The sequence below is a fragment of the Culex pipiens genome, chromosome 3, assembly GCF_016801865.2.
Source record: "Culex pipiens pallens isolate TS chromosome 3, TS_CPP_V2, whole genome shotgun sequence".
NCBI classification, from domain to species: domain Eukaryota; kingdom Metazoa; phylum Arthropoda; class Insecta; order Diptera; family Culicidae; genus Culex; species Culex pipiens.
In genome coordinates this window covers 83964685-83981551 of record NC_068939.1, presented here as the reverse complement: position 1 = coordinate 83981551, position 16867 = coordinate 83964685, and the positions used below count along the sequence as shown (strand labels likewise).

The 16867-nt window shown below is 36.1% G+C and overlaps 1 protein-coding gene across 1 annotated transcript in view; it reads right to left on the bottom strand.

Moving 5' to 3' along the window:
- The window catches only part of LOC120427126 (uncharacterized), a 54149-nt gene that overhangs the window by 17379 nt on the left and 19903 nt on the right, over positions 1-16867 (bottom strand). Inside the window, exons 3-4 of the mRNA XM_052710365.1 lie at positions 15489-15680; positions 15295-15372 (exon numbers count right to left, since the gene is read on the bottom strand). Coding sequence (XP_052566325.1) covers positions 15295-15372; positions 15489-15680 — 270 coding nt within the window. The remainder of the gene's footprint in view (positions 1-15294; positions 15373-15488; positions 15681-16867) is intronic.

Sequence of the window (16867 nt, the reverse complement as noted above, 5' to 3'; positions counted from 1 at the left end):
GTGCTAGGAATTAATCGTGAAAAGATACAGGATGTTTTTTGGAGTTTACTTTTTTCGGTAAAATTTCAAAACATGCTTAAAAAATTTACCGTGATCTATTCTTAGAACTTTGCAATGTTCTACAAAGTTAGAATAGAATTTTAATAAATTTAATTGATTTATTTCTCACTTTTTAACTCTTCTTCTAGAAAGTTTTCCTGAACCCGATAAAAAATTATCATCTAAGAAATTTTTTACAGGGTTTCTTGGTGAATTTTTATCGGGAGAAATCTTTCTTGAAGAAGAGTTAAAAAGTAAGAAATAAATCAATTAAATTTATTGAAATTCCCAAATTATTTTTAGATTATTTCCATAAAATTGAAACACACCCACCATGAAAAAAAATTGGCCCGAAAAATCAGTGGGGGGAAACACTTTTTATCCAAAAAAACTTTAAAACTGTAATCAAAATATGTTAAAGTATTACTAAGGCTACCAACTGTACGGATTTTTTCCTTACCGTACGGATTTTCAACCCTTTTCGCGGATTTTTAACAGGCCGGAATTTTCGTACGGAATTTTTCGCAGAATACGAATTTGTACGGAATTTTAATAACTGTAAAAAATTAATTGCTTTTTTTTAATTTGGCCAAAGCTTTTGCATTGTTATTTCACTGTCAGATCGATTTAAAGAGATAACTTGGATAGTTTTCCAGAAATTCCTTATTTCAGAGTGGATTATCAATTATTGTTCTTTCCAAATTCTTTACAAAACGTGTTTATTCAATAGAAGATCCAAAGACTTTATAAAGCAAATGAGCAATTCTCTACCAAAACCGGAAATGGATTTTATTTGTATTTTTTGATTTGGCTCAAACTTTGTGGGGGCCTTCCCTATGACCAAATAAGCTATTTTGCGTCATTGGTTCACCCATACAAGTCTCCATACAATTTTGGCTGCTGTCCATACAAAAATGGTACGTAAATATTCAAACAGCTGTAACTTTTGAGTGAATTTTCTGATCAATTTGGTGTCTTCGGCAAAGTTGTAGGTATTGTTGAGGACTTTTGAGAAAAAAATAGGTACACGGAAAAAAAAATTGCAGATTTTTTTATCAACTTTTTTTTCACTAAAACTCAATTTCCCAAAATACGTATTTTTTGATTTTCGAGATTTTTTGATATGTTTTTGGGGACAAAAATCCGCAACTTTTGAGCCATAGAGAAACATGGTCAAAAAATCTGCCGCCGAGTTATGAATTTTTGAAAAAATAGTGATTTTTGGAAAAAATCGAAGTTTCATGCAAAAACAAGTTTGACATTATTTTTTAATGCAAAATTGAATTTGCAATCGAAAAGTACTTTACAGATTTTTTGATAAAGGGCTCCGTTTTCAAGATATAGCCACCGAAAGTTTGATTTTAGCGAAATATTTGCAGTTTTTCAATTTTTAAAAATAGTGACCATGAGTGACCATTTCTAAAAATATATTTTTTTGAAAAGTTCAGAAAATTTGCTATAAAATTGTCCAAGAGACATTGAAGATTGGACCTTGGGTTGCTGAGATAGAGCCACTTTAAGAAAAAGAAACACGAAAATTGAAGTTTTCTTAATCTCACCAAAATAACCCACCATTTTCTAATGACGATATCTCAGCAACTAATGGTCCGATTATCAATGTTAATACATGAAACATTCGTGAAATTTTCCGATCTTTTCGAAAAAAATATTTTGAAATTTTTTAAATCAAGACTAACATTTTAAATGGGCGTAATATTCAATGTTTGGCCCTTTTAAAATGTTAGTCTTGATTTAATTTTTTTCAAAATATTTTTTTCGAAAAGATCGGAAAATTTCACGAATGTTTCATGTGTTAACATTGATAATCGGACCATTACTTGCTGAGATATCGTCATTAGAGAATGGTGGGTTGTTTTGGTGAGATTAAAAAAACTTCAATTTTCGTGTTTCTTTTTCTTAAAGCGGCTCTATCTTAGCAACCCGATGTCCAATCTTCAATGTCTCTTAGACAATTTTATAGCAAATTTTCTGAACTTTTCAAAAAAATATATTTTTAGAAATGGTCACTCATGGTCACTATTTTTAAAAATTGAAAAACTGCAAATATTTCGCTAAAATCAAACTTTCGGTGGCTATATCTTGAAAACGGAGCCCTTTATCAAAAAATCTGTAAAGTACTTTTCGATTGCAAATTCAATTTTGCATTAAAAAATGATGTCAAACTTGTTTTTGCATGAAACTTCGATTTTTTCCAAAAATCACTATTTTTTCAAAAATTCATAACTCGGCGGCAGATTTTTTGACCATGTTTCTCTATAGCTCAAAAGTTGCGGATTTTTGTCCCCAAAAACATATCAAAAAATCTCGAAAATCAAAAAATACGTATTTTGGGAAATTGAGTTTTAGTGAAAAAAAAGTTGATTAAAAAATCTGCAAATTTTTTTTTCCGTGTACCTATTTTTTTCTCAAAAGTCCTCAACAATACCTACAACTTTGCCGAAGTCACCAAATTGATCAGAAAATTCACTCAAAAGTTACAGCTGTTTGAATATTTACATACCATTTTTGTATGGACAGCAGCCAAAATTGTATGGAGACTTGTATGGGTGAACCAATGACGCAAAATAGCTTATTTGGTCATAGGGAAGGCCCCCACAAAGTTTGAGCCAAATCAAAAAATACAAAAAATAAAAACGGTCGAAATCGGCCGATTTCGTAGAGAGTTGCTCAAATTAGCAAATGTAAAGTTTTTTTTAACGGTCCTGTAAGCTATTGTGTTGCACATGTTAATTGGATCTTTTCAATAAAAAAAATCTAGAAATGTTTTCGCGTAAACACTGTGACTGATATTATTCGTAAAAAGCAACTTGACATTCCGTGAACTTTTAAAGGTTTAACAAAAAAAAATTAAGATTTGATTCAGCAAATCACGGTTTTTTTTTGTGAAAATGTTTGAACGTGAAAGTCATAAGCACTTTGATAGCAAAGTGGAATTTGTAAGCTGCAAAAACGAAACAGATTTATATTTTTAATTCCCAAAATTTTAAATTTATCTAAATAATTCTTTGACAGTTTTTCTAATATCATGGTGTCATATCGGCAAAATGTACGGATTTTTGCTCAGCAAGAGTTGGTAGCCTTAAGTATTACTAACTGATTGGCATTATAAAACTTTTTTTTTTTCTCAAATGAAGCAACCATGGCTTGTAATTATTAAAAAAAAAATCAACCCGTATCGACTTTGGTCAGAGTCGAAGAACATAAAAAATAACAATAAAAAAAAATCGAAAACTAAACTGCAGATTCATGGCAAGTAGAACTCGCCTCTGAAGTGATGTTGTTCCAAAAGCATTTTTTCTAACAATAACTCGTACTTGTGTAAAAGAACATCGCTATTTCCTTTGTATTTTCAAGTTTCACATTTTTTTTTAAAGTTAGTAAAAATGTACATTTTATTTTACTATCATTTTCAAAAACTTCTTGTAACGGCTATAATTAATAATAAAATTTTATAAAAATTGTTTGAAAATTTCCTTCTGTTGATCAAAAAACCCTAATGTAGTGGTTTGTTTTTGTTCCATATTCTTTTGTCAAACCACGATTCATTCCGCGGAGCAGAATGTACCGCAACTCAACGTAGAAACCGCACAACCTGGCCCCCATCAACGCCCCCCTCGACCCCTCCTCAGACCCGAGATCAGAGCAAAAGCAGTGACCTCGTGCTTTTGCATTAAAAATGAAGGTTTCGGTGTTATTCTGATTGGAAAGATAAGTCTACGCGCGCGCCGGTTGTTGCTGTTGTAGTGTTGTGCGGAGAGTCTAGCCGACGTCAATATACGCAAAGCTAAACAACTCAACAAGATTTACACTTCCCCTCTCTCAGCTTAGCACGGCTGACTTGTGTGTGTGGAGGTGAGGAAAAGTGCCCCTTCAAGCCGGTGTGGAAAACGACCGACCGACAAAGCTTGGAGGAGGCTTTCGATTTCGGAATTCGTCATGCGTGCAGCGACGAACTCGGTTCGGTTTGAAGTCTTGGGTGAGCTAATTTGTGCTGACCTACCTCTCTGTCGTGGGTTCATACACAGGTCTTTAAAGACGTATTAACGCTAGTTGGTATGAGCATTAATTACTATACCCCACACCACCCCCCGTTCAGACCATTTGTGGAGCTTTCAATGTCATTGCTACAGCTGAGGTGCACCATGAGGCGAGGGAGTCATGTGGAAAATTGACTGTTGGTTTATTTTTGATTTTCTTTACCTCAACTGCGACAGTGACATGCCACTCTGTAAGGACGTTTGCGTTGGGAAAGATCCTGTTAATAAGTCTCATCCGGTCTTTATTTATTAAAGGTAGGATGTGATGAAAATTGATTGGGCTTTGTGATTTTATTTGTATTTAGCCCTGCTTTTCTTGTTACTGGATGGAAAGGCTGTTAAATGTTGTTTAAGCGCGAGTCCACGAGCAAAGCATACCCATCTCGCATCGACCTCACCAATCTGCCTGAAATTTTCAGAGGTTGTTTGTTTATATAAAAATAGCATCTGGTCAAAATATGAGCACACTAGGTCAATGGAAAGTGGGGCAATCGGGACACAAAGTTTGAAGGTTCAAAAACTTTTATAATCTTAAAAAGATGTAACTTAGGCAAAATTCAATTTAATTTCAAAATTCAAAATGCATCTGAAAGGGCTTAAAAAATGCAGCAAAATGCAGGGTGAAGCATCCCAATTGGTTAAATCTAAAGGGAGTTATTGGCATTTTAGTGAAAATATAGCACAATTTTCAAACTTAATTAAAATGTTTTTCATCCAGATATCAACTCGATTCGACCTGCAGCTTGTAGGGGACATCTGGGACTACCATCTGCGATTGATAACGCTGCAGGTAAGGCAGTTTATCACATAGAATAGACACTTTTCTTTTAGTGATTTTTTTGGTTTTAAAATTTTGCTCGGGGGACCCCTTAGATCAAATTTTCCGGTGATAATTATATCATATTCGTGTTCCTGAGACAATTTCACAATAGAAACATGCATTAAAAATGTTTATATTCATCCATTTTAACCCTTTGCATTGCATTTTAAGCCCTTTCATATGAATTTTGAATTTTGAAATTAAATTAAATTTTGCCTAAGTTACAACCTTTTTACCATTTTTTACGTTCTTGAATCTTCAAGCTTTGTGTCCGATTTGCCCCACTTCCCGTTGACCTAGAGTGCTCATATTTTGGCCAGATGCAAATTTTATATGTGAGCAATTCCAGCTCAAATCAGGAAATTTTTCCGGCACTTTTGTACCCGACCCTCTCCGATTTCAATGAAACTTTTTAGACATGTTATCCTAGGCCTATATAAGCCATTTTTGTGTATATGGAGCCAATTGTACTCAAAAATGACATTTGAGAAGGTACGCCCTTATTTAAATATTTTTGTATTTTGTAATTTAAAAATTACTGTATCTCGAAGCCGTTGCATCGTATCAAAAAGTGGAAAAGTGGACGGGCTTTCTGAAAAAAATACACTGAAAGAAAAATACACGCCACTTTTATGAGATTTTTCAATTTTTAAGTTTAAAAGTTAAATTTTAAGGTGATGTCACGATTTTTTTTCGTTCAAATTTGTTGTGTAAATAGCCAAAAATGTGACAAAAAGACTCACGAAAAATGCAGGATGGTATGTCTCTCCTAAAAAAAAATACAAAAATCATTTACTAAAACTGTTTTTTTTTGAAAAGTGGTCTAAACGTCATTAGGGTGCCCAGAAAAAATGACCCACTGCTTCACAAGCGGAAATCGGGTTAGATTAACCCATTGATACCCGAGCCTGAAGTAGGCGAAAAAAATGTTTTTCATACAAAAATTCTCGTTTTAAACCGCTAATAACTTTTTGGGATCAAGTTTTACAGCTTTGGTGTGTTCTACAAAGTTGTAGAGCATTAAGAATCTAACTTTTGGGAATTTTTGAATGGAAGTAGCGCACCCGGTAGACAAAACAGTTTTTCATTCATTTTTTTCTATTTTTCCCATATAAACTTCACCTTCGAGTATTAACGGGTAAATGTTGACCGATTTTGCTCATATTTGGCACAGAGTCCTAAAATAGGTCAAGGAACAATATTCAGCTTGTGGAGCGAGGTTCCGAGAAAAAGTCCCATATTCTGGGCACCCTAATGTACAAACAACCCCTGAAAATTTCAGGTCTAAACGACGTCCCATATAAAGGGGTATGCGCTGTTCATGAACTCGCTCTTAAAATAATAATTATAATAGTCTGACTACACCATCTTCGTTATGACTTTTCTAGTGGTCATAACTGGGTTCAGCGAGTTGCATTTATTTAAAGTCGAATGTTGACCACCCTCGGCTGGGTGTTCGAGATATTCGAATTCAGGAGAGTCGATTTAGTCTAGATCTGCCAAAATCCAGCATCTGAAAAGGGCCTATTATGGTGTTGGAGGGCAAACCATGTATCGTCCAACACATAATAGGCCCTTTTCAAATGTAACTGTATGTTTAGTTGAACGTGGGAAATTTGAAATCAATGTTCTCAAACATTACGTTCGGCAAAATGTTATTGACACCACCTGATATTCCAATTATCTCACCAGCTGGAAGTTCATAACTGAAATTGCTCTGACGATCTGTCTATAATTAATCAGCTTAGCTCAAACTTATGCTATCGCTCAATCTCCAGTGCTGCATCAAGTTCCGATCTGTAAACATCATTCCGTTTTGAAGAGTTTGCATTCTGTGTGAAGCAATGCTGGTTCTAGCAGTTCTGCTTTGCCTTAATCAACTATTGACAGCGACGCCACTTGGTACGGTGTGGTAAGCTTTTGATTTAAACTTATAACGTAACATCACTTATTTTCCCCTCAAGCAAGTTCAAACCGTTTCACGCTGGACCTCTTCCGCAAAATCAACACCAAGAACGTGAGAGCAAACTATGCCTTTTCGCCAGTTGCGATCAAATCTACGCTTACAATGTTGCTTCCAGTGGCAAATCGGAAAGCAGCCAAAGCGATGCAAACCGTTCTGGGATTAAGTGAAGACGCGGTGTTGGTCGGTCAAGATGTGCAACGGTTCTTGAAAAATAACAACAATGATGCACTCAAAATTGCATCCAGGATGTACAGTAGGAGTTACAGTTTGGACAAGAATCTGTCAACGACTTTAAAAGACAGTTACGGCGTAGATATTGAATCGATTGATTTTGATCAACCTCAAATGGTGGTTAAATCAGCAAATAGATGGATCCAAAATGCCACCAACGGAGTAATCTCAAGAGTGATCAGTGAGAAAGACATCAAAGAAAGTGCCAACTTAATTTTGTTGAACGCAATTACTTTGAACGCAACGTGGGATGGCAAGTACAAACTGACCGAGCAGAAGCTTTTTCGATATTTGAACGGTGATCAGCTGACTGATTTCATGACTTTGGAAGGTCGATTCCAGCATGGCAGTGTAGATGGCTTACGAATCTTAAAATTGCCATTCCAGAAGCATCCAGACTTGTACATGTTGTTGATAATACCCGAATCGGAGGCAGAACCTCTCACAAGTTTAATCGACAGATTGGATGAAAAATTGTACTCTGCAATTGATGGAGCATTGAATTTTGGAAAAGTTATACTGGAAATTCCATGTTTTTCGGTGTTCACAACAGTGAAAGGACGAGACCTTCTAACATCGTTAGAATTAGGGGACCTGTTTGAGGATGGAGCGTTTAACATTTCTTCTGAAAAAAGTTACGAAGTTTCTGAGATTTTCCAGAAAGTTGCATTCCACATGAATATGAGCAGCGTATCGATGAATAATGGTGAGATTTAAAAGTTTAGCTGTTTATTTTGCCTTCCTCACTGAGGTAAGGCTATACTGCCCATGATTGCATAAATGTCCCATATGCATTTTCATCACTTTTGAGTTATTGATGCAGTTTGGTTCAAAATCGTGTGCTCTTTCAAAAGAGCCTATAACATCCAGTACTTTGTTCTAGAAATCAGGAGGAAATCCAGTTTTTTCGTGAAAACTTAACACGTAGCCTTATGTGTGGGACAAACTTCAAATGCGTTTTTCTCAGCTTGCTGTTTTTGCATATGGGACATTTATGCGAACATGGGCAGTATAATCCTGCTCGAAAAATGAACTTTTGAAAAACAGCTCGTAGACCTATAATCATGTATACCTATCGACTCAGAATCGAAAACTGAACAAATGTCTGTGTGTGTGTGTGTGTATGTGTGTGCGTATTCACCATGTTGCTCAAAATTCTTGCCAAGTTTTCTCGGCACTGGCTGATCCGATTTGAGTAAAACAAGTTGCATTCGATTCGTTTTGGTGCCCCATACTGCACTATTGAATTGTTTGAAGATCCGATAAGTAGTTCAAAAGTTACGTATAAAAAAGTGTCAGAGTTGCGAATCAGGTGCTGGAATTTTGATGCCGGATCTCACTTATCTATATGAAAACTATGTCCGGATCTATCATCCGACCCATCGTTGGTTAGGTAATCAAAAGATCTTTCCAATGAGTCCAAAACATTGAAGATCTGGCATTCCTGTCTCAAGTTATGACCACTTAAGTGATATTTATGTACTTTTTTGAAGCCGGATCTCACTTAAATGTATGTAAACTATGTCCGGATCCATCATCCGACCCATCGTTAGTTAGGTAATCAAAAGACCTTTCCAATGAGTCCAAAACATTGAAGATCTGGCAACCCTGTCTCGAGATATGACCACTTAAGCGATATTTATGTACTTTTTTGAAGCCGGATCTCACTTAAATGTATGTAAACTATGTCCGGATCCATCATCCAACCCATCGTTGGTTAGGTAATCAAAAGACCTTTCCAATGAGTCCAAAACATTGAAGATCTGGCAACCCTGTCTCAAGTTATGACCACTTAAGTGATATTTATGTTCTTTTTTGATGCCGGATCTCACTTAAATGTATGTAAACTATGTCCGGATCCATCATCTGACCCATCGTTGGTTAGGTAATCAAAAGACCTTTCCAATGAGTCCAAAACATTGAAGATCTGGCAACCCTGTCTCGAGATATGACCACTTAAGCGATATTTATGTACTTTTTTGAAGCCGGATCTCACTTAAATGTATGTAAACTATATCCGGATCCATCATCCGACCCATCGTTGGTTAGGTAATCAAAAGACCTTTCCAATGAGTCCAAAACATTGATGATCTGGCAACCTTGTCTCGAGATATGACCACTTAAGTGATATTTTTATACTTTTTTTTTAAATTCCTAAGCTTTGTCCGGATCCATCATCCGACCCATCGTTGGTTAGGTAATGAGTTTTTTGAAGATCTGGCAACGCTCAGTTTCAAGTTATGACCGCTTAAGTGACATTTGCGTATTTTTTTTTATTGTGAAATAGATGGAATTTGTGTCCAAACTTATCATATCACCAAATGTTGATAAAAAGTGAGGAAGGCACCAACCACATAGGTGGATTAAGTTAGTTTTTAGATTATTTTTTGCTTATAAATTTCAGGATATGAGAAATTCTGGAGACGGACAATCATAGCCCAACCAGTATTCTTCCAGGTTGATCGTCCTTTCGTATTTTTTGTGAAAAACGCCGCTTCCGATGAGGTTTTACTCTTAGGCCATTATTCCTATTTTTAAGTAAATTTGCGTTTAAAGTCCCACCAAAACTCCAACCACCAATCAATCCCCAAAAGAGTAAAACCCCAACTCGAACTTCTTCCTCGTCATTGTTGTTGGCATCCAGCATCCTCCATTTATCACACCCCCAGCCACATTCTATCCATCCAGTTACATAACAGAACACTAGTTAACAGCTTTGTGGTTAGGCCGAACTAGGCGATTTCAACGGCGAGACAACGGCGTAAAACAACGAACCCTCCCTCAGCTGAACACAACGAACGCATCGAAGCGTTTGTGGTGGTTCCAGGTGGAATGCAAATCAACGGTTAGTTGTTATTTAGAATCGTTATTTAACTTGTTCAAAAGGTATCAATTAACAAACAAGTTAAACATATGCAAAGAATGTATTTAATTTTTTTTAAAAAGCTCCAATTTACCCTCCCCATAACGCCACCCTATCGCACGCAAGGTCTTTGAAATTCAACGGAAAGCATCGACCGGTTTGCAAGTGCGATTTGGTGCATATTTTAGTTCTAGTCGGCTGATTTTAGGCACTGTTTAAAGGTATTTGTGAAGTTGTAGTTAACTCATTAGTTTGGTTTTGGGATCTGAGTTTTTGCAAAAAAATAAAGAATTACTAATTGAACTACCCATTTTTAGGGCAAAACTATGGTTTATTTGCTGTGGTTTTTCAATTAAGATTCAATCGTCATGTATTGTTTGATTCATGTTTATTTTACTATTTTTTGAACTCATATTAAAACGGTTGTCAGCTTATTGATTTCCTCCAAATGTTCATATTGTTTCAACAAAAAGTTCATATCATTTTTAGCATAGGTATCAACTACTCACCTAACGAGTCTTCATTTCAAATACGAACCAATTTGTTGAACCAGTAATACTCAACTTGTCTTATCTCGGTCAGTTTTTTTTCAAATGTCTCCATATTTATTCTGTGAGTAGGGTTTTATCCTTTATTCCCGAATCCCATATCCCCGAAAATCATTTCCCCGAAAATTCCACATTCCAGAAAATCATTTCCCCGAAAGTGCCATTTCCCCGAAAATCATTTTCCCGAAATTTCCACATCCCCGAAAATCATTTTCTTGAAATTTCCACATCCCCGAAAATCATTTTCCCGAAAATTCCATATCCCCGAATGTCATTTACCTGAATGGCCATTTTACCGAACTGTCGTTTTCCCGAATTTACACATACCCGAATGGTTATTTCCCCGAAAGTTCCATTTTCCCGAATGATATTAACTTAGATATAAACTAAATTGTTTTTTTAGGGATATTTTTACAAAAGTATGACCTTAATATTAAACTCTCCTACGTGTGTTTTTAAATATGAAAAAAATAGAAAACAGATAACCGTAGAAGGCCATTCATAAACCACGCGGAAACTTCAAGAAAGCGGGGTTTTGAGATCATCCACGTTCAATAAAAAAGTTTTTTTTTGTATGGGCAATTTTCAGCAAAGCACAATTTTCCAAAACGGTATCCACGTGGTAAGGATTGCACAGCAACGATATCTTTAAGCGACGACTCGAAGCGCAGGAATCAGTTTGTTCTAGATTTTGTTTAACTTTTTAGTTAAATCTAAATAGTTGATTATTGAATTACAAAATGCACTTTTTTAAAATATTTCATCACCGCCATTTTGGGTTTAAAATTACTAAATCACTTTAAAGTAGTTTAAGGGTTATTACCCGAAGTGAACTTTTGACAAGGCCTTTGGATAACCGAGTCTGGACTGTATTCGATTTTCAACTAAATGCAAAAAAAAGCGTAATGAGCAATGTATCAAATCGACACTGTCGTGCTATCTTGTCGTTTGTCGCTTTTTGACGTTCAGAGAAACGCGTGTTAGTGTTTGACCTTGAATAAACGAAAAATAGAGCACGCTATGTAAACAATAACAAACACGTTTTATTTGGTTGACCATTCTGTGCGTTGTCCTGAAATTTGTTCTAATTTGGTTGCTGAGGTCCCGAGTTATAATTACAAACGTTCATGGTAGTCGGGCATGTACGTGTGTCAAACACATTCTGATCTGAAACCTCTTTGGCCAGTTGTCGCACTTACAGCAATTTTCAGAGTGTGTCAAGTTTGCACGAGACGACATTTTTCGGTTTTTATTGAATATTTCAGAATTGAAATCGAATTTTGGGTACCGTAAACCGGGGTGACTTTGATAGGATTTCAATTTGTTTTTAGAATATTTTCCAACAGTTAAGGTTTTTCTCAAGATTATTATTTTTAAAACATGTACTGGGGTAGGCCACACAAAGTCCATGCACTATTTTGGAAAACAAAGTTTTTTTAATAGTGTTTAGAAAAATAGTTACGTTAAAAATTCTTAGTTTTAATTCCGGGGTGACTTTGATAGTCATAGTTTTTCTTGTTAAAATCATATTTAAGATGTTCAAACTTTATTTGTACGTAAAATGTACCATCACTAAAGTAGCTGATATAGTTTGTAAGAAAAAAAATCAATGTTCATGTTAAGTTAACTAAGTTTATAAGCTTTTTAACAAAATACATATAAATTTAGGTAATATTTTTAAAAAATCGGAATTTTGCCTGAAATTTGTTAAAACTAGTTTTGTTTATAAAATTATCGATTTATATTGCATTTTATACTGAATTCGAAGCACGAATCACAAGTTTTCACATTTTACATGAAATTTGTTCAACTGAAAATGCCTTTAAATTTGGAGATTTTTTTAACTGTGTTTCAAATACACATATTATTTATTATTTACAAACTTGTTTAACCTTCTCCTAGTGGAAAATTGTCCAAAGAATCCGAAAATGCATTCCGTTTTCTGATAAAAAATCATGATCATTGAGAAAATCATGACACTTTGAGAAGTTTAAAATAATGACTTCCATCAACATTTTGTTAACTATAGTTAACTAACTTTATAAACCTTTCAAAAATTTATGAAAAGTTCTTCTTGAGGTACTTTGAACACTTCTCTACCACGGTCAGTATGTTTCTGAACCTTACGTATTTTAATTGTACTCTTTTTTTTGCGGAAAAATCGCAAACCTATCAAAATCACCCCGGCTATCAAAGTCACCCCGTTTTACGGTATCTATGTAGGTCAAAAGATGAGGCATTGTGAGCTGCACAAAATGGCTTTCTTAATTCAATTTGGCCCATAATCGACGTACGACAAGTTAGCTCGACTGCGACGAAATGAGAAAAATAGGCAAATGTATTAAGCAGCACGCAGCTATTAAGATTTGTTCATTAGAAATATGTACTCTGCTCAAGATGTTCTCCTTCTCTACATCATTTGTCATAGTCGCAGTTTTTGTTGGATTCGGCGGAGTCAGTTCTTTTTGAAAGGCAGTTGGAGTAACTAAATCTCAGAATCCGGAATTCGAATCCTTTAACTCTAAAGACTTGGAAAATATAAAACGCTCGTTAAAAAAACTCGGAATTATTTGAACGTTCAACTGTGGACATGATTCTTCATTGATCGCCACTTCCCCGAACCCGGTCAGGCGGGTATGCCCGTTGTCTAGAAACGCGCGCGCAGTTCTGGGCAACGGGCATACCCGCTTGACCGGGTTCGGGGAAGTGGCGTTCGGGGAAATGGCCGTTCGGGGATATGGTCATTTGGAAAAAAAGATTTTCGGGGATGTGGAAAATTAGGGGAGGTGGCCATTCGGGAAAATGGTTTTTGGGGAAGTCGCCATTCGGGGAAATGGATTGTTCGGGGAAATGATTTTCGGGTAAATGACATTTCGGGAAAGTGTCTTTTCGGAGATATGGCATTCGGGGAAATGTCTTTTCGGGAATGTGGGTTTCGGGGAAATGTCATAGATTCCTGTGAGCAGTTCGTCGCACGCTAATTTTTAAAAATTGAGTTAAATACGCCATTATGTGCATTTTTAATGCCTCACCTACACAGATCCCTAAAATGCCCATTTAATTGCTGAGGTATTCAACAAAACCCTCAAAACTCCGTGCAATGTTGACACTTTTAATATGAAATGTGCAAATTTACGTTCACATTTTTTTATTGTACCGAGCAACAATCAAATCGTCTAAGAATATTGAATTGACCATTGTGGCACCCCTATCGTGTGGTAAGCATAAATTTGGCTAATTGAGGAAAATTTATGAATTTTAAGTGTAAAAATCCGCAAAATGGTTAGCTCTTCAAATATTGTCGACAAAGTTTTATGTAATTTCAATAGTTTGGGTATTTTGTTCACGTTTTTCAAAATTAAAATAAACTTTAATTTTTTTTTCTTAGGCGTTGGCATTGACATTTTATTTGTTCTCGTTTCTTTTCTTTTTTTGTTTCTTTTTTTCAAACTTCAAAACTTTGTAGAACAATGTTACACTCTAAATAATAACCCTGCAAAGTTACAGAAAGTACGTTATTTTTATAGGAAACTTTTTGTTTCTAAATGCAAAAATAACCTGTCTGGGTTACACAAAATTGACCCCTGATTCGTGATCAGCGACCAAAATGTCTTCTTGAGCAGTTTCACGGAAATCGGAAAGGGATCGGGATATCTTTTCCGATTTCGTGTGAGTTGGCGGAGAATTACCCCTATCTAAAAACTGCTGTTCCTGTTCAGATTGTTGTCTAGATTAAATTATCGCCAGTTTATGGTAATCAACAATTTCTGCGATTTTTAGCTTTAAAAACAAAAAAAAATCCATTTGCGCTTACAAAGCCAAATGAATACGGTACATTTAAAAAAATATTAAGTGTATTGAAAATGGTTTCTATGACCATTTCAAAACAATTAGAAAAATCGTCATTGACAGATGCAACTTTTAATACCCTACCAACAGGTCATCGCTTAAATTTTAAAGTTATTGCATTTTAGTGACCGTTTTTGAGCTGGGTGAATTAGGACAACGGTCTGACGCCACTTTTTAAAGCCCTTGAATGGGCAAATGGGCCGTGTTACTCTATTCAGCTCTATTCTATTCAATTTTCAATTTTTTTTTTTGGTAAAAATGCAAAAACAGCCGTTCCGAATCGCCCCAGATGATGGTATCACAAGATCTTCCTAATTGAGACATTTGAAGGCAAACTTAGCACCAACCAATTTGGGCTGGCGACAAATTACCACCATAAATTTTATGATCCGCGGCGGAAAAAGGTAAGACGATATGATATAATCCGTGCTGCTGTGAAATGGTGTCTGGCAACACGGATTCGGCCCATTGAGTTGCCAGTTTTTCTGATGTGACAAACAGCCGTGTCACCTGATAACACAGTGACCGAGATTATGGCGGCGAAGATTGCGCGGCATAAAATTGACTGTGACAAATATGCATAAAAATCGGCTAATTTCGAGATGGGTGGGAGGTGTGTGAATGAAAGGATTATGATGATGCCTGGGGCCAGGGGTGCCAGGTTGCCAGATAAATCTGGCATTGCCAGATTTTTTGAGCGCCAATTAGAAAACAATATTTTTTTATTTCTTCCTCACATTGTTTTATTGACGTATTTTTTTTATTTTGTGAAGCTATAATGTATAAAAATTGAAAATACACAGTTTTGAACAAAAAATTACTTATTACTCTGAGAAAAGTGGCTCGCCAGATTTTTCCCAGATTTTTTGCCAGATTTTTTACTCTTCAGACCTGGTAACCCTGCCTGGGGCGACACTTACCGGCTCGCTGCCTTCATGGGAGAGCGATTCGCGCGAATTGTTGGCACTGTCGATAGGCTGGCTGATGACAATACTCTTCTGCAAAGGGGAAATGTGAAAAAATGACATTTTAGTAATTTTAAAAATAAAAAAAAATAATAAAATAAGAAAATTCATAAAAAGAAAAAAAAATCCATAAAACCAAACCAACTCACCTTCCCAGAGCTTCCCCGTTTGCGCTGAACTTTCGGAGCAACCGTCGACGAGATCGAACCCCGGCCGGCCGTGGTCAGTGCCGAGGCCGTGACGGGTGCCGTCAGGCCGTTGTTTGACGTCTGGAACAGCACGGGAACGACGGTGGTCCCCGCACCGGTTGGATTCTCTGTCGAGTGCGCTGATGCAAGGGCCTGCAATGGATGATGAAAAGCCAGTAAAAATCACGTGCGTAAGTTTTATTTCCAAAACATCTGTACCATCACTTCGGGTACTATTGTTTTGACGCGTGCAGGTGAGTTTTATTAGGGGTCAGGCGTTTGGGGCTTCTTGTGCAACGCTAGTCCATTGAAGTCGGTCACCCAGGCGGGTCAAGTTTGGAGAGATAAACCTGCTTCTTTTTGTGTTAGATGTTGGCCAATTTCCAAGAGAGCACTGCCCGAATCAAGTTTATTCACATTTTGATTTAAAGTAATTCATTTTGACTGCTTGCAACAAGAATTGTGACACATTTGTGCAAGCAAAACGACTAATTTGAATATGTTGGTTCGGTGAGCAACCGTCGTTAGCTTAGATAGAAACAGTCCGGGTAAAACATGTGTACAATTAATCATCTTTAATGTTAAACTCATAAAGGCGTCCATATTTGCAACACCGATCGTACATTTACCACAAACTTACTGCAATAATACCACCGAAATCCTACTATTAGCGAAAAGTTTGCTCTTTTGAATTTTGAAATCAGCAATTATTGCATTTTCTCTGGTGAAAAGTACACATTTTCCATTATTTTTGCCAGGTAGTTAAAAGGCTATGATGTTCACAGATATGTGACTGAATAGGGTTGTTTTTTGCTGAAGTTTTTTTTTAGTTACAGTTTTATAATATTTCCAAAAGGTGTAAAAAACACTCCCACAAATTTATATGAAGGTTATATGGGACCCAATGGACATAGGTACTTTGTTGAGTATTTTTTCTCGATTTCGCTGCAAATATTTTCCATATCGATAACATTGTTGTTCAAAATCGAAAAAAAAAATGTTGACGATTTTGGGAACATTTCCATGTTGTCGAATTCAACAATACAGAGTTAACGGATTTGCTTACAGGATTTCTATCCGTGCATTTCGTCGCTGTCGTGCTAACTTGTCGCACGTTTATTTTGGGCAGTATTTAAAATTTTGTAAATTTTGCTCGGTCTGTTTTAGAGGTCGTATCGAGGTGCTCCGATTTTGATGTAACTTTCAGCGTTTGTTTGTCTTTACATGAGGTGAACTCATGCCAAATATGAGCCCTCTATAGAGTGTCAAATTTCCCGGGGTTACAAAATTCCCGGGAAACGGGAAATTTTGAACAAATTTCCCAGGAAATCCCGGGAAAT